Consider the following 23,376-nt stretch of genomic DNA (forward strand, 5'->3'; position numbering starts at 1 on the left):
TACTTTTGCTATTTTTGCCCCAGTGTTGCTTTCGTTCTCATGAATGTGATCCGAAGAAACATGGCCTTATCCACAAGCATGGAGCCCAGCAGGAAGCTGTTTAAAGCAGAATACTTTGTTTACTCATTCAAAGAAGAAGCCCATCCCACATAGGCTGCGATGGGCTCAGGACCAGCAAGAGGTTTGCCAAGGGGATGCAGGTGAGAAAATATGCATTTCTTGTTCCTCCCTGCTCATATTTCCACAAAGTTTCTTTACAGAACTGTAAATTCGGTAATCAGATAGAGCCATGATGAAAACAATTACAAATAAAAACAAACAATGGCCACTTATTTGAGATTTCAGATAGCATGTACCCCCGTTAGGTTTTACTGATAAGAAAATCTCTACTTGTGCTGCTCTTTTCTGAAGATTGCTTGAACTGAGACCATCTAATCGCTAGCATCTAAATTACTATTCATTTTCGTGTTTGTCCTCCGGTACCGGTTACTCAGCAGATGCCACTGCTACGTCAAAAGCCTGGAAACTGGCAGGAAAATGTCCTTCCTTTTCTTGCCACTTGTTTCTTCAAAGCCTGGCAAGATTTGAGTTCCTTACAAAGATTCTCCGGCATCACTCACATGGCTGTATGTGTGACTGACTCTGTAGGAGCTCTCTGTATCCATTAAAGACCAGATATACAAACAAACAATATCATCCCCACCAAAAAGATTACCTTGATTTTTTTTTTTTAGACAGAGTTTTGCTCTTGTAGCCCGGGCTGTAGTGCAGTGGCACCATCTCGGCTCACTGCAACCTCTGCCTCCTGGGTTCAAGCGATTCTCCTGTGTCAGCCTCCTGAACAGCTGGGATTACAGGCGCACACCACCATGCCTGGCTAATTTTTTGTATTTTTAGTAGAGACACGGTTTCACCATATTGGCCAGACTGGTCTTGAACTTCTGACCTCAGGGGATCCACCCACCTCGGCCTCCCAAAGTGCTGGGATGACAGCCGTGAGCCACCAGTCCTGGCCAAGATTACCTTAACTTCAGGAGACACTCTTCCTGTGGTTCCTGTTAAAAGTCACCATGTTGCTTTATTCCTTCCAGACATTAACCAGATGTTAGTCATTTTAGCATTGTGCATATTAATGTCTTATGTTCTTGATTTTTAAGACTTTTCCCTCTAAGTCTTAGAAAGTCAGAGCTTTAAGGGAGCCTGAATACCTGCCTTTGACAGCTAGGCACTGCAAGGCCCTTGAAGTCTGTGTAGCTTGCCCACGGCCACTTTGCCACCATGTGACAGAGCAGGGTAGGAGCAACACTACCTCTCCAGGGCGCACGGACCTGTGCTTTCCTCTTGCCATACTGAGTGGCCTTTCCCGCACTTTCATGCCCTTTCCAGTCTTCTCTGGTGGCTGAGGCCTGCTGCATACTGGGCTCCTCTGGTGCCCCTGCAGAATCTCTGGCCTGCCCGTCTCCTGGCGAAGCCCCAGCAAAAATGACATACAAAATTCAGACAAGGATGAAATCATTGTTTTCCTCTATTATTTTTCTAAATTGCCTTTTTCCTACCCATGACTAGGCAGTATTTTCTCACAGCTGGGGATGAACAAATTCAAAAAGATGTTCTCCAATACATGGTTTCCAAGACAGGCCACTAAGTCTTGAAAGTATAAAATGAACATTTTTGAGTGATTGCACAGTTCATGAAAATGTCTCTGGTTAGAACCTCATCAGCAGTGATTCACTCTGTGCATAGGGTCGCCATGGAGACTGGAGTCACCTCACATTAGGGTATTGAGGCTCATTTTTCCTGCTGAGATGGAATAAATGGCTAGGATGCATTAACTGATGGAGGTCACAAGGCGCCTATCCAGTGAAGTGAGGAATATTTCTTTAAAGATGCCCTTGTGGTCAGAGAGACTTAGTGAACTTTAAGACTACCATATTTCTCCTTCCCCTTAAAGAAAAGGAGTCCTTTTGCCCTATAGGCATAAACATTCAGAAGTAAAGCCTCAAGGTCAAAATTATATCTTCTATGATAGATAGCAAGATAATGTCCCTGTTAAAGAGGAAAATATAGTTTATTACAGCTCAATCATGTCTGTCTTGATGACCAAAACATCTTTTTTCAAGATAATAACCAATTAAATGAGATTATATACTGTGTGTCTTAGTCTATGGGGAGCTTCTGTAACTAATACTACAGACTAGGTAGCATATAAACAACAGAAACTTATGTTTTGGAGGCTAGGAAGTCCAAGACCAAGGCACTTGGAAGATGTGCCATCTGGTGAGGACCCACTTTCTGGTTCATAGATGGCCTCTTCTCATTTCACCTTCACATGGTGGAAGCAGTGAAGGGGCTCTCTTGGGTCTCATTTAAAAGGGCACTGATCTCATTCATGAAGCCTCTGCCTTTATGACTTAATTACCACCCAAAGTCCCCATGTCCTAATATCATCACCTTGGGGGTTAGGATTTCAACATATGAATGTGGGGATATGCAAACATTCAGACCACAGCAGAGTGCTCGAGCATAGCAGATACGCAATACACGAGTTTTAATTTGCATATGCAACTATGTTTTAGGTACTTTACAGCTGAGCTACTTTTATTGTAAAATTGCATTGTAAGTAAGACCGCAGAAATGTAGCATCAGAGAAGCTTCCCTACCCATTCCAAGGCCAAATGAGTTTTTCTTTTTTGTTTCTCCACCAGCCAAGAACCTGGGGTACTTCAAGGAATCAAACTTTAGTTGCAGTTTCCAGGCCTCATGTTTTAGAAGGTCTAAAATAGGCCCAGAAATCTACTTTCCAGAGGATGCTAAAACAGATGACTAGAAAATACTCTAATATAATTGACTCTTGAACAACATGTGTTTGAACTTTGAAGGTCCACTTATCACTGATTTTCTTCAATAAAAGTTATAGTGAGTATGCCTGCCTCTCCTGCCTCCCCTTCCAACTCCCTCATCTCTTCCACCTCTCACACCCCTGAGACAGCAAGACCAACTCTGCCTTTTCCTCCTCCTCGGCCTACCCAGCATGAAGACAAGGAGCATGGAGACAAGGAGCATGGAGACCTTTATGATGATCCACTTCCACCTGATGAACAGCAAATGTATTTTCCCTTTTTTTCCTTTTTTTTTTTTCTGAGACAGGGTCTCTGTCACCCAGGCTGGAGTATGCTGGCACAATCATGGCTCACTGTAGCCTTGATCTCCCAGGCTCAAGCGATTTACCTGCCTCAGCCTCCTGAGTAGCTGGGACTACAGGTGCATGCCACCATACCCCACTGTTTGTTTGTTTGTTTTTTCAGAGGCAGGATTTTACCACTATGTTGGTTAGGCTGGTTTCAAACTCCTGGACTCAAGCAATCTGCCTGTCTCGGCCTCCCAAAGTACTGGGATTGTAGGTATGAGCCACTGGGCCCAGCCCCTTCCTTATCGTTTCTTAATAACATTTGTTTTCCTTCTAGCTTACTTTACTGTGAGAATATAGCATATAACACACATAAATATAAAATATGTGTTAATCAACTGTTTACATTATTTTAAGGCTTTTGGTCAACATCTGGCTACTGGTAGTTAAGTCTTGGGGGAGTCAAAACTTACATGTAGGTTTTTTACTCTGTGGGGTCAGCAGCCCTAACCCTGGCTTTGTCCAAAGGTCAGCTTCAGTGTCACAGAGCTATGATTTGTGGGTGTGCATTGGGTACGTGTGGGTGCCTCCACATGGCTTGTAGAGAATGGTTGTCACTTCTCCTCCAATAGGGGATGTCAGGACAAGGGGATCATTTTTTACAGGGGCCAAGTTTTCTCTCTTCATTCCCTTAAAATAGGAAGTCATCCAAGGTCACTCTTCTCCCCTTCCCCATGCCATCCTAAACTGCTCTCCAACGAGGGTAACATAAACGAACACATTTGATCCCTTTAATATGTACCACACTTTACCGATTCTAGAAAAGGCAACAATTCTCTGATGATGATTATCCTCTCCTTTACAGACAAACTCAGAGAAGTTAATTCACTTGCCCAAGTTTACACAGCTAAGGGAACAAGCCTGGATTCAAACCTAAGACCTCAGGTTCTAAAGCCACCACCTGCCTGTTGCAGAGACAGTTCCTCAGTGTTGAAGGAAAAGTTTTTTCTCCTGAAAAGACCGCAGGCAGGATCCCCACATACTGCTGTAATGGGCTAACGCCCCTCTGTCCTTGCACTTTCCCACCTTTCCAACCCTCTGCTTGCCGTCCTCAGTTCTGCCCATGCAACCACCCCTCCACTTTCTTGCCCCATCAACCCAGCCCTTTTTTCATGGCTTCACCCCCACTCTTGTAGGAGTGTGTAGTCCAGCTCCGAAATTACTCTCCTGAAAATGCTCATGCCTTCTTCGTGCCCTTATCCTTTCATTCTCCCCACCTGTTAAAATCCAACCTTGGATAAACCCCACCTTCCCTCTCCATGCCTGCCTATTGGAAGGACACAAAAGTGCTGGAGAAAACCTTGCAGGGCTCTCAAAGAATGTCCAGACATCTTACCGTATATTTCTGGTCAGCTTCCCGTCTCTCCCCCAGTGAAACCTTCAAGCGTTCTCCCTTCTCTTCCAACTTGCCATTCCTCATCAGCCTACTAATCCTCAGCAGATGACCTTGCCTGTCCTTTTCTGAGAGATGGAATCCATTAGCCAGGAACTCCCTCCACCTGAGTTACCAAATCAGCAATCCCACCTGCTCTGCATTCTGGATTTCCCATGCAGGATGTACGTAGGTTCACTCAAGTCCATCTCATTCGTGTTAAACATTAAAAATTCCAAGTTTCTGTTTTCTTTGAGAGAGTGTTACTTGCTTTCAGACTGCAATGTACATATTCTCTCCCAGACTGATGATCACTTTTTGGTTATTGTCATAAACCTGAGTACATGACCACCATGGTGTTACTCATAGAAGTCCACTTTATGTTACTAAGTTGTTCCTGGTTCAACTTTAGTACAATATCTAGATCACAGGACCCAGGTTCGAAAACAGAAATCTGCAGCATTCAAGGACAACAAAAAGCGATATGCATAATAATTAAATAATTGAAATCTTTAAATTTCAATGTAATACAAAGAAATCTCTATGATTCTCCCCTACCCCCACCACCAATGATGTATTTCCACCCAAGGTATTTATTTTTAAAAACAAAAGTGTAAAGACAGAGCTGGCCTAAGGTAAAAAACATAGGAGGTTTTGCTTTAACCATCTGCCCCCAAATCCTGATATAGTGGAAACAGTTTAGGTAGACAAACCTGGTTATCAATTCCAGCACCGTTTCCTTCCAGCTGAGTAACCTTGGGTAAGTTAATTCACATCACCTAAACACAGTTCCCTCATCTATAAAATGGTGTTAATAACATTTAGCTAGCAGAAGCTTCAATGATGCAAGATGTTTAGAGTATTTGTCACATATTAGGTGCCAAATAATTACAGGTTTTATTACTATTCTTTTTAGTATTCCTAGTAAAGTCACTCATATCATAGCCTCAGATTTTTAACTTCTTATATCCCTAGGGAATATGTACATTCATTTTAAAAAGACTTTGTCTGTAAACTTCTGCTTCCAGCCACCAGGAAGTAACGAGGATAGAATTTATTCTCCTACTTTAAACAACTCAAAAATCAAACAAAATATATGAAATGATGGTTTTCAGATACTGTACAACAAGAGGTGCAGGACAGTGATCATTGAGAGAGGAGAAATAAATGAAGTGAAACTTATGATAGTCCCAGCCACTGTCTAGAAAGTTTCCAGGGTTTAATGCAAGGAAGAGAAACCAGAACAGAGCTCGAGGTCTGTCTAAATTTGACATCTGGGAAGACCAATGCTCCTGGAAATTTCAGGGCAGAGTACAAGACAGGAAGGGGCTAATCAGAGACAGAGAGCTTTCGAGATCTTCAGAGGTCCTCTCAGAGTCTGTGGCTGCACGTTGATCAGAAGAGGCTGAGAGGGAAGTGCGAAGGCTGGGGCAAAAGCCACCGATGGAACCTTTCTGAAGCTCACAAAGTGCAGGGAGTAGCTCAAGTTCCCAAGATCCAGAGAGAAGAAACCTTGCAATATACCAGTAAAGAGTTCCCAGAAGTGTTTTGCCTCAGAAATGGGATGAAATTATCTCCAATCTAAAGGCTGCTTAAATCCATTAACCCAAGTATAAAATCAAAGCCTTGAGAGAATCAAACTGTTTCCAAGGAGCCTGACTGCATCTCAGAAAAAAAAAAATCTTAAAAATATTTTAAGGAAGACAAAAAAGGAAAGAAAAAGAAAAAGTCCAGCACCTGAGAACATAAAATTCACAATGTCTGGCAACCAATAATAAATTAGTAGGCATACAAAGAAACAGAAAAATAAGACCTATCATAAGGATAAAAATCAATCAAGAAAGAGATTCGGAAATGTCACAGATAATAGAATCAGTAGATAAGTACACTAAAACAGCTATTATAAATATACTCCATCTGTGCAAGAAGGTAGATGAAAGCATAATCATGATAAAGAAAGACAGGAAGGACACATTTTTATAAAAGAAGGAATCTGAAAACATAATGTTCAATTATGAGAAAAATAAATCATGGATGTCAAATAAGGGGGCTGGAAGTCATAGTTACTCTTCGTATCTAACTGATTGAAGACATAAAAACTACAGTTTAGATAGTCTAAGGACCAAGTATAAAAGTGACTTTTCCAGGTATTATGCATTTTATGTAATTATTTATATAAATGAACCAAATTACATATTCATTCAACTATATAGTTACCAAGCACCCAACTTTAATGATAGAGGAAATACAAAGATGATTAGCTACAGTTCTTTCCCATAGAAGAAGTCCAGCACAGTCTATTAGACAGATGATAGAGTAATTATATTAGCACACAAATGACATGTGCTTACAATTCAAGAATGCAGTATGTAACACATTGTAAACTATAAAGCAGGCTGCAGAATAATCAAAGGAAATAAAAGCAAACAATGGATATGGAAGAGAAGTCCCCTATGTAATTAATCCATAGTTACAAATAAAAGACTTTGACATTAACCCAATGCAAAAATCCAATATACAACAATTTACATGCATGCACATACATATATACACACTTTATATCAGTATAGGAACACTCAAACTCATTTTAATATGGGAATTTAATTGTCTGGCTTTTCTTTCTATTCTCTGCCGAGTTAGAATGTCCACTCTGAGCAGAGGATACAATTTCCTAGTGTGGAATGCAAATATTTTCCCTCAGCTCATCGGGCTATTAAAGATACTGATCAAGAAAATTAGGGAATGTATGTATTTGTGATATATACATAGAAAAATTATATATGGTAGAGTATATATTTAATACATGTACATATGTCAATATACATGCAATTATTTAAAAATATTTTCTCTAGTTTTAGTCTAGTGAATAAGAATGTAGCCAGCATAGTTCAAAAGGCTAATGAGTAGTACATATACCAGAGTACAACAGAGCAAATAAAGATTAAGCTAATCAAGAGGTGCAAACTAGAATAAAATTTAAATATATATGTATTTGTTGTAGTATACATAGGGCAAAAAAATTTTTACATTAATAATTCAGAAGAGGTCGACCTAATACTAAGCAAGTAACTTTATCTTATTCATTACATGGAATAGAAAAATGACTATACTATATTAAGCATTTAACAAGAAGTCTGTAACATCTCTAGCCAACAAGGATATAGGCTTTTGTCATTTGTGGAGAGTTATTTGAGAACAATCTTTGATTTGCTTTAAAAGATGTCAATTACCTTCTATACTACATGGAACAGGCCAAAGCAAATCTTTTTCTGAAAACAGATTTTACACATTCTCTTATCTCTAGAAATACTGTAGACAGGCTGGGTGCAGTGGCTCACACCTGTAATCCTACCACTTTGGGAGGCCAAGACGGGCAGATTGCTTGATCAAGCAAGCCCAGGAGTGAGAGCCCAGCCTGGGCAACATGGTGTGAATTCTCGTCTTTTCTAAAAATACAAAAAATTAGCTGGCACACACCTGTGGTCCCAGCTACTCAAGGGGGAGAATCACCTGAGCCCGGGAAGTTGAAGCTGTAGTTAGCTGTGATCATGCCATTGCACACTGGTCTAGATGACAGAGTAAAATCTTGTCTCAAACAAACAAACAAACAAAAGAAATACTGTAGACACACACACATCAGCTTAGCACTAGAATGCAAGTTCCAGGAGAGCATGTGTAGCACCTATGGCAGTGCCTGCACATGGTAGGTGCTCCATATTCCAGTCCCATTGGATGTATCTAGGCTATCTACCTCTGCCCCATCTACCTCTGCCATCCCTTTTTGGACAGCAGCCTTCTAGACATAAATCCAGCCTCCCCTCTTGCCATTTTTCAACGCAGTCTGTATAAAACGAGTCAGATACTTTTTTATTAGGAGAAATAAAGAAACAAAAAACACGAGTCAGAGGTCACGTATCTCCTTAAAACTTCAGTAGTTTGCACTTCAAATAGAGTCTGTACTCCAAGCTTTGGAAGGCATGGCCTGGCCCCAGCCTATCCCACCAGACTTGTGTTAAGCACCAACCTGCAAATCCCACTCCATCCGAACCATTACCTCTGGCCCACATACACCCACTCTTCTCTTCTTTAAAGGGGCTAAGCTCCTTTCATCTCAGGTCTTTGAACAGGACATTTTCTGCTTTTATAACTTTCTCGTCTTTTCAAATTCTCCCTTTCTTCCTGCTCTTCCCTCCTGCTAACTAGATAAGTCTAATTTATCCTTCAGGTCTTAGTTTGAATATTACCACTTTAGAGGAACCTTTTCTGAAGCTTCTCCAATACCTCCAAACAAAGTTAGGCTCCCAATTCCTCTTTATAACATCCCACAATTATAATTAGTCATTTGTATAATTATTTGATGACATCTTCTTTAGAGATATGTGTTCTCCGGAAGAGCGTCACTGGTCAGTCATGCCAATTGCCGTTCCTCTAGTGCCTTGTAAAAAATACTGTAATACTGTGGTGAGTAAATAAATGTACAAATGTACTGTCCTGATGTCCTGGGGAAGAAAGGGTAACGCACAGAGTGTAACAGAACTGTCACAAGTACATGAAATCAGGTACATACATTGCGAAACATAAGTCAAGGGTCTGTTTGTTTTCTGACACTTGATAGTGAGAAATCTTTCAACAAGACGGAAGATAAAAACAAAAGAGAACTTTGAGCATCGTCCTTTAGAGACCCCCACTGGTACCTGCCAGGCTGTCTCTATCCCCTTCATCATGCTTGTGTCAGAGAATGCCACCATTAACATCTGAAGAGACTAAAGAAAGAACCTTTCCTGGTGTGAGTAGGATTTTCATTTTAAAAACAAGCATGTGGGGTGGTTTATCAACGGACAGTCCTGAGTGTATTTGTGAGCTGAAGAGATGGTTTCAGGCAGGATTTCCAGATTCCATTTTTTATTTCTGACCACTTCTCTCATTTCAAATCTTGGAGCCCTGCAATAGTGGGAATGTAGTGGGACACGAGAGAGGGATCTGGAGACTAGGCTGAAACCTGAGGGAGCATCTGAGAGCTTCCTCCTAATTTCACAGTAGAAGTGTGTCTGGGCATTATGGTCCCCAGGGCGTCAACAACCATCCCTATGTTGTGGCCACCAAAGCCACATCTCCATCAGGCCTGCCTTCCTGCATGCCAGGACCATCAATCTCCCTGCTCACCACAGCTTTTCTTTCAACAGCTTCCTCAAACTCAACATATCCAAAAGAAAATGAGTCATCTTGCCCACCCTTCTCTTTCAGCCTTCCCCACGTTCTAAGCAAATGGCTCTATGGTTAACCCAGCTTGCAAGCCTAGAAGCCTAGGGGTCACTGTTGATTCTTCACCCTCCTTATGTTCCATGTGGTCTTAGTCATCCATTCCTGTGGTTTTTACAATAAAATGTCTCACGAGTCCCTTCAGATCACTCCATCTCTACTGCTCAGGATAATCGCTGGCATTACTGCCGTCGCTGTCTCTTGTCTGGGTAACTCCTGTCTGGTTGCCAACCTTTCCACACCCCCATCAGTCCTCTATAGGGGTTACAAACATGCTCTGTAAAAATATAATTCTGATTCTGCTACTCCCCTGCTTAACTCTCTTCAGTGACATCCTATAGCACCCTTTATCTATTAGTAGCATAACCACTTATCAAGTTGATTTGTATTTGTGTATTTACTCTTTCCTCTTTCTCCCACCACTCTAAAGCATGACAGTAAGGTCTATGTCCCGTATTCCCGGTATTTAGCATAACATCTGGCTCAATAAATCTCAGTTAAAAGAGTGATGCTTGAGGAGATGAAAGGATTTAACAAATCCCTCTTCATATCTGGGCATATTAAAGAGGATGAAGGTGTTCCTGTGAGGATTAAACAACCCAAGAAGGAAATTAGAAAAAAGTACTCTGAGGAAGCAGAGAAGAATGAAAAGAAGTGGAAATACCAGTGAATGGGAGAGGGTAGTGAAGGGGACAGAGAAAGACTTGTAACCTATCTTAGCCTTCCAAGAGTTAGAAAGCTAAGTTCTCAGAATGGCAGGAAACAGAAGCAGCGGTAGTGAACCCAGGGCTTCTGAAAGAGAAACGGCGAAGTATGAGCCAAGGAACACTTAAGGGTGCTGATAGATCCTTACAAGTGTGAAGACGTCTTTCGTTGGCTCCAAATTAGTCACTGCTTAAGGATGTGGCTCTATGTTGTTAATCTGGAAGTATGATGTCTTTCTGGAACATGTGTTTAAAATACCACAAATGGCATGCTAAGAAGCTTGGAGTAAAAGATGTGTATCACCCCAGAGTCAATAACGGCTAAAGAAATATTGTTGACAATAAGAAAGGAGATTTCAAAAAGTTTATAGAAAAGCAAGGTATTATCTCATGGCCAGAGAATATTCAGAAAGCACTATTAGTTTCCATGCAGGCCTGGGCAAGAAACTTAAAAGCTGGGCACTCAGCTCCTGCTTTTCAGCTCTCCTTCCAGTTGATGATTATAACTTTGGAAAAGAAATTAGGGTATACAGGAAGAGAGCAGCTGGTCACACAAGAGGTGCCAAAGCTCAGGATTTGGTATCCTAGATTTCAACTTGTGACACCAGAGGCGGGGCCCCTGAAAAGGGACAACGTGTGCCACAGAAAACTGAGAAGAAGGTTTCAGGCAACACCTGACCACAAGGGAGTTATTTTGAAATTTGAGATTAGGGAGTGACACTCTTCAGCACAAACATAAACAAACAAAATTGTGAACTAGATCATGCAGAGGATATCATATGAGGCACAGAAGGATGGATGGTAGTGGAGAAGGATCTCCACAGTGAATATTTTAGCATCTCATGAGAGGCTCACAAGTTTGTTTTTTAATTAATTTTTAAATTTTACTTTAAGTTCCGGGATACATGTACAGAATGTGCAGGTTTGTTACATGTGCCATGGTGGTTTGCTGTACCTATCAACCCATAGTCTAGGTTTTAAGCCCCGCATGCTTTAGGTATTTGTCCTAACGCAGGCATTTTTTAAAGGCTAAATTAAGTTAGGAATTCTACATAGTAGATTCTACTCTTTGAGAACTACTTAGTGCACATTAGCATAGTAAAAGCCTTGGGAAAACCCATAAGGAAAGCAATTTATCTGTGTTTAACCCAGAGTTTGCCATCATTGTTAGGCCACTTAAGTATAATACTTATGCCTCCACTCTACCTTACAACAACAATGGAACACAAATGTTCCAACAGACTAGTTGAAAAAACCTGGATCTACACTAAGGCACACAGTATTGACAACAACAACAAAAGGCAAAGGCAACAAAAAAACTTCACAAAACCAAAACAAAGTATGGGAAATACAACAAACAAGAAACAATAATGGAGGTAAATATCATCTCACAGAGCAGCCAGGACTTTGGAGTATGGGATTTAGGATTAGAGCATAACAGTATAATGGTATATTTGGGATAAAAGGAACAAATTCAATGTAATGATCTCAAGTAGCACTTCCCATGAAGAAGGTAAACAGAGAAATTCATAAAGGTGGGAGCAGAATCACGGTGTGGGGAACATTTGGTGATGATGAAAGGGGAGGGAAGTGGAAGAGGCGTCGCTGGGGAAGTGCACGACAGCGCATCTGAAAGGTGTGCTACCACAGTAATGAGGGATTTGATTTCTTGGGAAACCCTTTTGATAAAATCAGAGGATATAAAAATTTTACGCCTTGCTTTGCTGATAATTTTAATCTCTCAATAAATTGAAGAAGCAGTGAGGAAAGGGATTTAGTGTCAGTTTAATTTCAACAAATATGGGAAGAGTGGTTGGTTATTTAGAAATATCAGAAACTTTGGGAGAAAGCCAAGTACTCATAAAATCCAGCCTCTCCATAATCCTGTCAGAAATGTTTTAAAGAGGATTTCTTGGAAGGAAGGTTATACTAAATAATCTTTAAGTCCCTTCTGAAACATTAAAAGGCTGCCTCTAACATTCTGCATTCACAGTGAAGAACTCCAGAGGTGGCCAGCATGACACCTGAGCAAGCAGTGGCATCCGTGGCTCTGTGGCTATGTGGAAAATAAACAATAGTGGGGCACACCAGATATAGTCAAAAGGGCATCAGATATGTCATGTAAACATACCATAGAACTATAAGAACTGAAATAATGTCGTCTTTGAATAAAAATAGATAAATCAGTAGTACAGAATAGATACTTCAGAAATAGATAAAAATATGCCTAAGAATTTAATTTCCAATAAAAGGCAGATTTAAGTCAATGGGGGCATGGAAAATAGGGAATATAACAACTTCCAGAGTGGGCAAACCTTTCTGCATTTAGAAATGGAATAAAGAACTCATAAACGGAAAATTAAATATAAAAACCATAAAAAAGAACTAACATTAGGAGGCAAAACCCGGACTAGATAAACATTTTCAGGAAATATGAAGTCCAAGGATTAAAATGTTTAACAAATGCCCAAATATAAACAACAACAACAACAACAAAATTACCAAGTATCCATTTATCAGAGAATAATTATTTGCAAAAGAGAAAATATGAATAGAAAATGAAGGAGAATAAGGAAATAAACAAGGGTAGTTATAGAATAATTTAAGATAAAATAATAGGATGCCATTTTTGCATATCAAATTAGTAAATATTAAGTCCATATGTATATTTTGGGAATTAATCGACGAGTACTTAGCAAGAAACTTGAAAATGCTCATTTCTTTTGACCTACTAGTTCCACATGTAGGAGCCTATGCAATGGAAATAATTCTAACAGCTAAAAAGCCCCATCCATAAAAATGTCTACTGCAATGTTTTAAAGCAAAATGTTACTTGCTTTAAAAAAAGCAAAAAGGAGAAAGGAAGAAATAAGAACAAAGGAGTAAGAAGACTATTTAATGTATGCTTACCAGATGGAGGTTATATAAATTATCCCATTTAAATCTCAGCAGTTCCATGAAATAGATGTGATCACCATTTTATAGAAAAGGTAAGATGTTTCTGCATGCTCAAGGAGACTAAGTTCTTTAAGGAAACTTGGCTAGTTAACAGTGAAAAAATGAAAACAGCCTAAATGTAAATAGTAGAATGGTTAAGTAATCTGGAGATTTGATGAATTATTTTAAAAATTTTAATATAAAAGAATACAATGGAAAAATAGTTTAGGATGGCCGGGTGCGGTGGCTCAAGCCTGTAATCCCAGCACTTTGGGAGGCCGAGACGGGCGGATCACGAGGTCAGGAGATCGAGACCATCCTGGCAAACACAGTGAAACCCCGTCTCTACTAAAAAATACAAAAAACTAGCCAGGCGAGGTGGCGGGCGCCTGTAGTCCCAGCTACTCGGGAGGCTAAGGCAGGAGAATGGCGTAAACCCGGGAGGCGGAGCTTGCAGTGAGCTGAGATCTGGCCACTGCACTCCAGCCTAGGCGACAGAGCCAGACTCCGTCTCAAAAAAAAAAAAAAAAAAAAAATTGTTTAGGTAAGATGTTAAAATAGTTGGCTGGTGGCCCTGAGAACAAAGCAAAGTGCAGTTAAATTATCAGGCTGTGTAAATGATGAAGGAAAGCCCAGAAAGACCCTGAAAGGCTCAAAAACAGTTTAAGCAATTTGGCTAACACAGGAGATAGAAAAAGTAATTCGGGGCAGATACGGTAAATCTTCTATAACGAGTAGGGCTGTAATTCTTTTCATGGCAAGTTGCTGGGAAAATCGTAAATTGGTCACGGTGAAAACGTCAGAAGACTCAAAATCACAAGAAAAAAATAATGAATTAGGAAGGTTTTGGCTTACTCTAGAAGTTGTACAACATTTTCTGAGAGAAGTAGGAGGTGAGACAAGAGTAAGTAACTTCTGCTTTCTGAATATTTCAATTAGGCAACTGGGGAAACTTGGGTGGAAAAATAGAAATCTTTACTCTCAAGTTATTAGAAGAAAGTATCTGTCTAGGTAAGCTTTAGGGAAAAGGGGCCTGGGATAAACACACGTTCAAGCCATAGAAAATGTCATTTATGTATACCCACCTCCCTAGAGCAGACTAATCTTCAATTGTATGAATTTGATAGCATTTTGAAGAATTTAATACATATCCTAAATGTAATGTTTTAAAACTCAGCCTTTGTATTTCCTTTGTCTCCTACTTTCCCTAGTCTCTTATCCATTTTCATGTTCTTTCTTGTTATATTAAAAAAGAAACCATATATATATGTGTGTATGTATGTATACACATATACACATACACACACACATATATATTACTATAATTAATTTGCAATTTTTCATTTATGGCCACTATTGACCAAAAAGAAACAACAAAAAACAAATCCTTGGTCAACTCAGCATAAAGTACACAGGTATGTGGGAGTAAAATTTAGCAACATTCCAAAAGCGATTGGTTTCTACTTAATGAACACCATCTACCCTCACCTACCTTGATGGCCAAGAGTGAAGTTTTCTTCTGCCATTATAACAATGACTACTGCATAATGCCTGGTCATCACCTCCCCACTATAAATTCTGAGAGGGCAGACCATACCTGTCTTGTTTACTGCGGGAGCCCTTGCACCAGGACAGCGGTTCAATGAATATTTGTTGAATGAATGAATGAGTGAGTGCATATATAAATCCTACTCATTTCTCCAGACTTAGCGCAAGCCCCACCTTCCTGATAACATCTTTTCTCAAAGCCCCAGTGACTGATCTGATTACTACATTACCAGTCTGCACCACTACTTAACACACCTGACTCTACACATCATTTTTATCATTGTTTTACAGGTGTTAGTGTTTTGTTTTTTCAATTTAGAGAGAAAGGCTCTTAAAGACACTTATATACATATATATTTATTCTATTTCTCAAAGCACTTTTTACGGGGCATATGTAAAATCCTCAGCAAACACCTGTTAAATTCAATGATTAAATCTTTTAGATGACTTTTGACTTTGTGATATTTCTAAACATTTTCTCTACTGAATGCATGCATTGTATTATGATTCCACCACGTGGTGGACAGAAAACAGGGAATTTAGTGTCACCTGAGCTGAGTTTATAGCTCTGCCACTTCAATGTGGAAAAGGCACCTAAACTCTGCTCTTCTGTTTCTCTATTTGTAAAATGGAAAAATTAACAAGAGCAATAACAACAAGAAATATCTACCTATCATAAAGGGAAGACAGTGCAATCAAATGGGATAATGTAGGTGAATGAGTTTTGCAAATTGGAAAACAAATATTAGCCATTCTATTTACCAATTTTAAGAAATGCAATTGATGTTGCAAGACTGTGTATAGCAATAATAGTTAGCATGTTTTTTCTGAGAACAGCTATTAGGTACAAGAGAAAGGTGATGAGGAAAAGAATCTCAAGTACAACTTGCCAAACATGCCCCAGTCATAAATAAAAGACCATGTCCAACACTCGCAGTGCAGAGATTACCAGGCACCTGTCACCTACACCCTTCGGTACTGCTGCAAGCATCTCTGAAACCAGGAGAAAGCTTACCAGACACGAGCTGCTGTCCAGGCAACCCCACGGGAACCATGCCCAGGTTATTCATGGCTGTAGCCCAGGCTGTGGGATCTGTCACGGACATGTTGAGCTGGGTCGTGTCTATTGCTATACTCCCCAAACCATCAGCTGCTGTGGGGAAAAACAAACCATGATTTAGAGTTCATAGGCAAGGGTGTTTGTTTTAAAGAAAATCACATTTCTAGAGATGGGAGGCTTCATTTAGCACATTCCCAAACTACACAAAAATAAAAAACTATAATCTACAGCAATGTTTTCTCCAGACATAAACATAAAGTGTTTCCAAATACTTTCTGGGAGAAAACTTAATGACATGTAGTTTATATTATACACAGCATGCTATTAAGGAGATACCCCTGGAAAAAAATTGAAGAATTGTTTCTTTCTCCCAGTGAAACAACATTAGTTAAGTCACAAGGCTGAGAGGCAAAGCAGTAATACTCTCTTGGTAAAACAAGTTAATTGGCTTACTGTTTCTAGGTGTAATTCTTGAGCAGGCAGGCCTTCTATCTAATAAGAAAATCGTTGTCAAGCAGGAGAACTGGTCCTGACTGAATTTATTAAGTGTTACCTCCTAACCTATTCCCTCCTTTACAAACTTTTACATTATTACATTAAGAAAATGCAGGTGTCTACCTAAAGTGACTTTTCTGAAGGATTTCTAAATAAATAAACTTTGAAAACAAGTAGCACAAAGCTTAAGAAAACCCAAAACAAAACAGAAAAATGTGTCCAATTTGACTTAGTGCTCTTTCATTGTTACTAGTTCTACAGACTGATTTCTTCAAGGGTCCAGGCTCCTGGTTCAATGCATATTTTTCAAGGTGGGGCAAGTTTTCCACTAAGAACTCAAAAAAGCCTTGTTTGTGTCCTGTGCTGGCCACTGGCATTTACCTGCAGCCATCATCTGAGGAAGCTCCTGGGGAAGCTGGGTGATGTTCTCACCTCCACCTGCATCTACCATTGAATTATGAGCGTCCAGCGGGGCAGGAGCACTTTGATGGCTGAGTGCAGGGTCCCCTCGGAGGTCATCAGATTCTGCAAAACGGGACAGAAGTGTGGTGAGAAACCTTAATAGTTAACTGAGATAAAACGTCAAGGAGCAAACTGTTATCTATTCAAAATCAAAAACAAAGACCGATTTCCAGTCTCGGGCACAGAAGAAAGGCTGCTTCCCACGGCTCAGCGGCTGTCTTGTGGCTCAGTTATTAGAGCCCTGTGAGATGTGTGGGCCAACTCATGGAATCACCAGGAGCCGGGGCTGGCTGAATAAACAGCGCCATTTGTGAGTGCCTCAAAGGCCTTGCGAACTGAAGCACCTTCACAAATGGGGGCTTATCAGTCTCTGCACAGCCTCTTCCACACACGCTAGACATCAATGGAGAGGGCAGAATCAGGGCTAAAGAAGATTTTTTTTAAGTTAAAAAATTAATTGATGCTGTTATTTTGCAAGATGGTCGTCTGTGAAATGTATTCAGAGAGGATCAAAAGTTGGGAGGAGGAAGAAAAAAGCAAGAACCCATTCACCATGCAGCTGGAAAAGGAGGGTACCTAAATTACAATAGTCCGGAAAGGCAAAAGAGGAGAATGGCATGCTGTCCACAAAGGAAGATCTAGAGGGCGCTAGGGAGGCAAAGGAAGAGCATTTGTTTTTTTTCAGCTCATTGCAAAGATGATTTAACTGGCCACAAGTTTTTTGGTTTGAATTTTCCTTAGAATTGCCCAGCTTATATATATATACACACACATATATATAAAAAATATATATTATATATAATAAAATATATTCTATATTTATAGATTATATATTTATGTATAATATATTATATATAATTTATAATATATAATATATAAAAGACTATATTATATATAAATATGTATAAATATATGAACATACTTATCTAATAAATATAAGTAACAATTAAACATTAAAGTTACAAAGTTCTTCTCAATCTCACACAATTTATAAAATGCTATGCCTTCTCTCCACCCTTAGAAATGCAAAAACATAGAGCTTTCACATATATTTTAAGTGTACTTTCACCAGTTCAAAACTGGTGATGTGACAAGTTTGATCTTATGTAGATTAGATATAACAACTAAGTCTAAATATTTATTTTTATTTTAGTATAAATTTAGAAGTTTTTCTAAACTATGTTCCTGTTAACGATTTTATAATTAGATCTTATGGTCTGAAGTTTGAACCTTTTATGGCATCTCTAATGTGAAGTTTGAACCTTTAATGGCATGTCTTTTTGTTTCATTCTTAGGTGTAAGAATCAGTAATTCCTTGAGTACTGTACTGTCCAAAAGAACTTCTGATCAGTTGAGCAGAAGTTTAATTCAAATGGAAGCTAAGGGTTCAATTCTCAAGGATAGGTGAATAATGAGCAAATAGTTTTTATGGTCTCAACAAATCCCTATCCCTCAACTACAGGGGTATGGAAGATAGTGTGGAATCTTTTTCCAGTTGTCTATCAGGAAGACGAATCATCATCATCATCCAACAGTGAATGATTCTAACTTTGGGAGCAAATTGTACTGAGAAGAAATATTTTATTCCTTCCCACTATACTATCCAAATGAACTCAGACCCTGCATGTGTATTGTGCATCGATTACCTTAGGCTATGAGTGCCATCAGACAAAGAGATTCTCACCATAGAAAATAAATTCAATAGCATAAGAAATGCAGAGCTAACCTAAATGTCTGGTCCATTCACCAACGATCTTTCTACGATGAAATCTCAAAGCACTTTTCTCTCTCCACTTCGAACCATTTCAGAGTAGCTTGGCAGAGTCAGGCTAGAATGTGTTCATTCTTGTGTTCAAATGGCCCTGTAGCAGAGCTGTTTCGGATCTTTGCAAGGTCACTATTTGTCTTACTTATCTCCCCAAATGAAGTTTAGCTGGCTAGCCTCCTTCTGCCTCAGATTCTTCCCAAATGGGCATTAATCACACATTTTTTTTCTCTCTAATGACTGCAGTTCTGGAACACTGTATCAGAGAACATCCCTCTACTTTGTAGGCTCATGACTTGTGCCTGACCCACCACATTTCACCTTGACTTTTTGCTATACTGTTTTAGGGATGGTTTTAGTTTTCCTTGACTCCATAACAGTCTGTTCCAATGGGAGTTTTCACCTTAGTGATTACAGTCGTATAAAGGGGCATCAAGTGTCCCGGAGACCCATAGTTTCTACCTAACACTTTCATGGCCATCTTAACAGACTGCAAGTGTTTCACTGAAAACAGTAACAAACTGCTACTGTTCCACTGAAAACAAAGCATTGTTCTGTTGGCAAGATGTGATGTATAAACCTAGATTTATCCCCCAATCAAACTGTTGTGACATTCAATGTATTACATCTCTTCAGTCTCCCAATCCAATGGTTTTAATGACATACAACTTCGTGTAGCTACCATGTGCCTGGGATGGTGATTCTAAAGCAAGCTCTGTCACATCTTAGGAATTTCCAATAGTCTCCAGGCTGCCGTGACATTGTTCACAAAATTTAAATTGATTCGGTCACTCATTTCGGAAGAAAGGTAATACTTTTAATTAATTACCAACTAGTAATTTATGAATAGTTGCAAGAATGATTTTTGTACTTTGTTAGCATCTATTGTTCCCATTGAATACCTGCCTCTTTAAATGATTCAAGGCCATAATGCCTAATTCATCATTCACATCAATTTCTCTGCCTTAGTTTTACTATTTCTAAAGTATAGAAAAGATTAATCTCCTTAGCGATGTTTATTTACACACAGAGATGTGGGGAGTTAAAAAATTATAGCTAATAAAGCACTCTGAATACAGTAGGTGATAATTATTATTATTTTATTTGGAAATGTAGTGTTTCCATTAAGGTACCCTGGGATCTTTGTGTTCTGGTAGATAATTATGTAATTAATTCTAAAACAGTGAATAACACTTGATATTTCTAAAAGTAAGTGTTGCCCTAGTTTTCCGTGCCACACCTCAGTTGGAGCACAATATTTCATTTTCCACCATTCCTTTATAAAATTACATGACGTAGGCTGGGCGTGGTGACTCACGCCTGTAATCCCAGCACTTCGGGAGGCCGAGGCAGGTGGATCATCTGAGGTCAGGAATTTGAGACCAGCCTGACCACAACAGTGAAACACCATCTCTACTAAAAATACAAAAATTAGCTGTGTGGTGGCGCATGCCTGTAGTCCCAGCTACTCAGGAGGCTACAACAGGAGAATTGCTTGAACCCGGGACACAGAGATTGTAGTGAACCGAGATCACGCCACTGCACTCCAGCCTAGGTGCCAGAGTGAGACTCCATCTCTAAAAAACTAAACACATAAAATAATATAATGTAATTTAAGGCCAGGCACAGTGGCTCAAGCCTGTAATCCCAGAACTTTGGAAGGGTGAGGCGGGCAGATCACCTGAGGTCAGGTGTTCGAGACCGGCCTGGCCAACATGGTGAAACGCTGTCTCTACTAAAAATACAAAAATTAGCTGGGCATGGTGGTGCGTGCCTGTAATCCCAGCTACCTGGGAGGCTGAGGCAGGAGAATCGCTTGAACCCAGGAGGCAGAGGTTGCAGCGAGCTGAGATTGCACCACTGCACTCTAGCCTGGGCAACAGCAAGACTCTGTCTCAAAAAAAATAAAAATAAAAACAAAATAAAAATAAGTAATATGATGCAACTTAAATGATGTATAAATATTTTCTCTCTAGGATTTTTCTGCCTCTGTAACTACAAAAACTTTCAAGTGATTCATGACCATTTATGAAACTGGCAGTTTCTACTTATAGCTTTTAATGAAGTATGAGCACCACAAAACAATCTGATATACGAACTGCCAAGGATAAAAGTACAGCTTTGTTTGGCCTTAACCGATATCTAACCTGTTTCCTGTTAAGATATATTCAAGTACAAAATCTCATACCAATTTCGTAACTGTTCAACAAAATATATTTATGCTCAGTATTTCATTGGGCTCGATAATGGGGCAAATAGTTTTTGAAACTTATCAAGTCTATGAAAATACTATTTGGCTTAAAAAATGGCACAGGTTTGGGAGGCCGAGGCGAGAGGATCACAAGATCAGGAGTTTGAGACCAGCCTGGTCAATATAGTGAAACCCCGTCTCCATTAAAAATACAAAACCTAGCTGGGTGTGGTGGCGGGCGCCTGTAGTCCCAGTTACTCAGGAGGCTGAGGCAGGAGAATCGCTTGAACTCGAGAGGCAGAGGTTGCAGTGAGCCAAGATCGCGCCACTGCACCCCAGCCTGGATGACAGAGTGAGACTCCATCTCAAAAAAAAAAGGGGGGCACAGGCTACTCCCACTATTAATAATAGAACTTATTCTAACCCTCTCCAATTTCTATAGGTAGCAAGGATACACACGTCATGAAGAATAAAGCCTACCTGTAATTGTCCACAAAACACAGATTCCTATTAAAGGAGGGTAGAGATCAGTTAGGTATTGAAAATCCTTCTTATTAAAAAAAAGAAATAGACTGGGTGTGGTGGCTCATATCTATAATCCCAGATATGAGCTCATATCTATAATCCCAGATGGGAGCTCAGATATGGTCTCCCAAAGTGGGAGGACTGGTTGAACCCAGGAGTTTGAGACCAGGCTGGGCAACATAGGGCGATTTCATCTCTACAATAACCTTAAAAAATTGGTAAAGCATGGTAGTGCCCTCCTGTCATCCCAGCTGCTCAGGAGGCTGGGGTGGGAGGATTGCTTGAGCTGGGGAGTGGGGGGTGTAGAGGTTGCAGTGAGCTGAGATTGTGCCACTGCACTCTAGCCTGGGCAACAGAGTGAGGCCCTGTCTTAAAAAAGATAAAAAGCATGATTTTGTTTGATCTAAGTCCTTAGGTTTATACCTACTTCAATAACAAAATAATTATAGCAAAAATAAATCAGATTTGTTAATGTCTTGTGAAGAGTTGATACCAGGCCAGGCACGGTGGCTCATGCCTGTAATCCCAGCACTTTGGGAGGCCGAGGTGGGTGGATCACTTGAGGCCAGGATTTGAGACCAATCTGGGCAACATGGTAAAACCCCGTCTCTACTAAAAATACAAAAATTAGCCGGGTGTGGTGACATGTGCCTGTAGTCCCAGCTACCTGGGCGGCTGAGGCAGGAGAATGGCTTGAACCTGGGAGGCAAAGGTTGCAGTGAGCCAAGATCGAGTCACTGTACTATAACCTAGGCAACAGAGCGAGACTCCAACTCAAAAAGAAAAAGAAAAAAAAAAAAAAAAAAGATACCAAAGGAAGCTTATTTCATACAGGATCTGCAACTTCCTTATTTTATAAGAACTCTCCATTAGCATTATCATGGTATCTATTTATAGTAAAAAGAAAGATATTTCCATCCAAAGTTCACTCTCCTCTTCCATCACTAAGCAAATACCTAACTTCAATCTTCACATAGTAAGTACCATCCTCTCTTGAGGTTATGGAAATGTTCCACGGCTTAAAACAATATAGAAAACTGTGAAATAGGTATGCTTATGTATTAACTCTTCGATTTTTTAAGCAACTGTCTATGACTAGTAAGGGAGATACTTCTGCTTCCTGTAATGGTAAACTATGTAACTGCAGATCAATCTTCCCACTGAGGAACAACTGAAAATCTTAATATCTTCAATCAATTTTGTAAAATTCTCACTATCATCTTTTCAAATACAAAAGGAGTCCAAAGGACATTCTCTGATTATTGCAGCGGGTTACTAATCTGGCTTCTAAGGAGAATGGGTCCTGTTAACTACTGGTGTTTCATTTTATTGTTAAGGGAGGTGAGTGGAATCTGCAAGTTTAGGGACAGAGTAGGAATTGCTCTGTAAAGTGTGGTAAAAGAAAACACAAAAGCTGAATGTTTTGAGGGGAAAGAAAGAAGGGATGTTTGGTGTCCATCCATGAAAAAAAAGACAACTACAGAGAAGATCAATGACTTATGAACAATTTCAGGTGGTTTCACTGGGAAGCATACAGTGTAAATCTCTCCTCAGTCCCTCCTCAGAAATGTCAGCTAAGTCTACAGATTCTTAGACAGGAGTAAATTTTGGGGGATTGGGGAACACTTAGAGGGGAGTTTCAAGAAAAGAATGGAAAGGTAGCTAATAATGGGGATTTTTATAACATCCTACATGATAACGCATGATAAAGTCTCAAATCTGTTAAATACAGAGGATGGTGGTTATCTGTTAATGATCAATGTCAACTGATTAATGGGAAATAATAGGATTGAGGTTTTGAGGAATAGATTTAGATTAGGCATATCATGGGGAATTTCTGATGAGATGACTGTAAAGTAGGAATATTATAT

General features: G+C 39.7%; 1 protein-coding gene across 10 annotated transcripts in view; it reads right to left on the reverse strand.

The window, feature by feature from the left end:
• The window catches only part of ENOX1 (ecto-NOX disulfide-thiol exchanger 1), a 585,101-nt gene that overhangs the window by 190,562 nt on the left and 371,163 nt on the right, over nt 1-23,376 (reverse strand). For 8 of the 10 annotated variants that reach the window (XM_025364772.1, XM_025364776.1, XM_025364770.1 and 5 more), the window contains 2 exons: nt 16,944-17,087; nt 16,023-16,160 (listed from right to left, as the gene is read on the reverse strand). In XM_025364772.1, the coding sequence (XP_025220557.1) occupies nt 16,023-16,160; nt 16,944-17,013 (208 nt within the window). In that variant the 5' untranslated portion in view covers nt 17,014-17,087. The remainder of the gene's footprint in view (nt 1-16,022; nt 16,161-16,943; nt 17,088-23,376) is intronic. The other 2 variants (XM_025364779.1, XM_025364780.1) reach the window with 1 other exon arrangement.

The sequence above is a fragment of the Theropithecus gelada genome, chromosome 17 (assembly GCF_003255815.1).
Source record: "Theropithecus gelada isolate Dixy chromosome 17, Tgel_1.0, whole genome shotgun sequence".
NCBI lineage: Eukaryota > Metazoa > Chordata > Mammalia > Primates > Cercopithecidae > Theropithecus > Theropithecus gelada.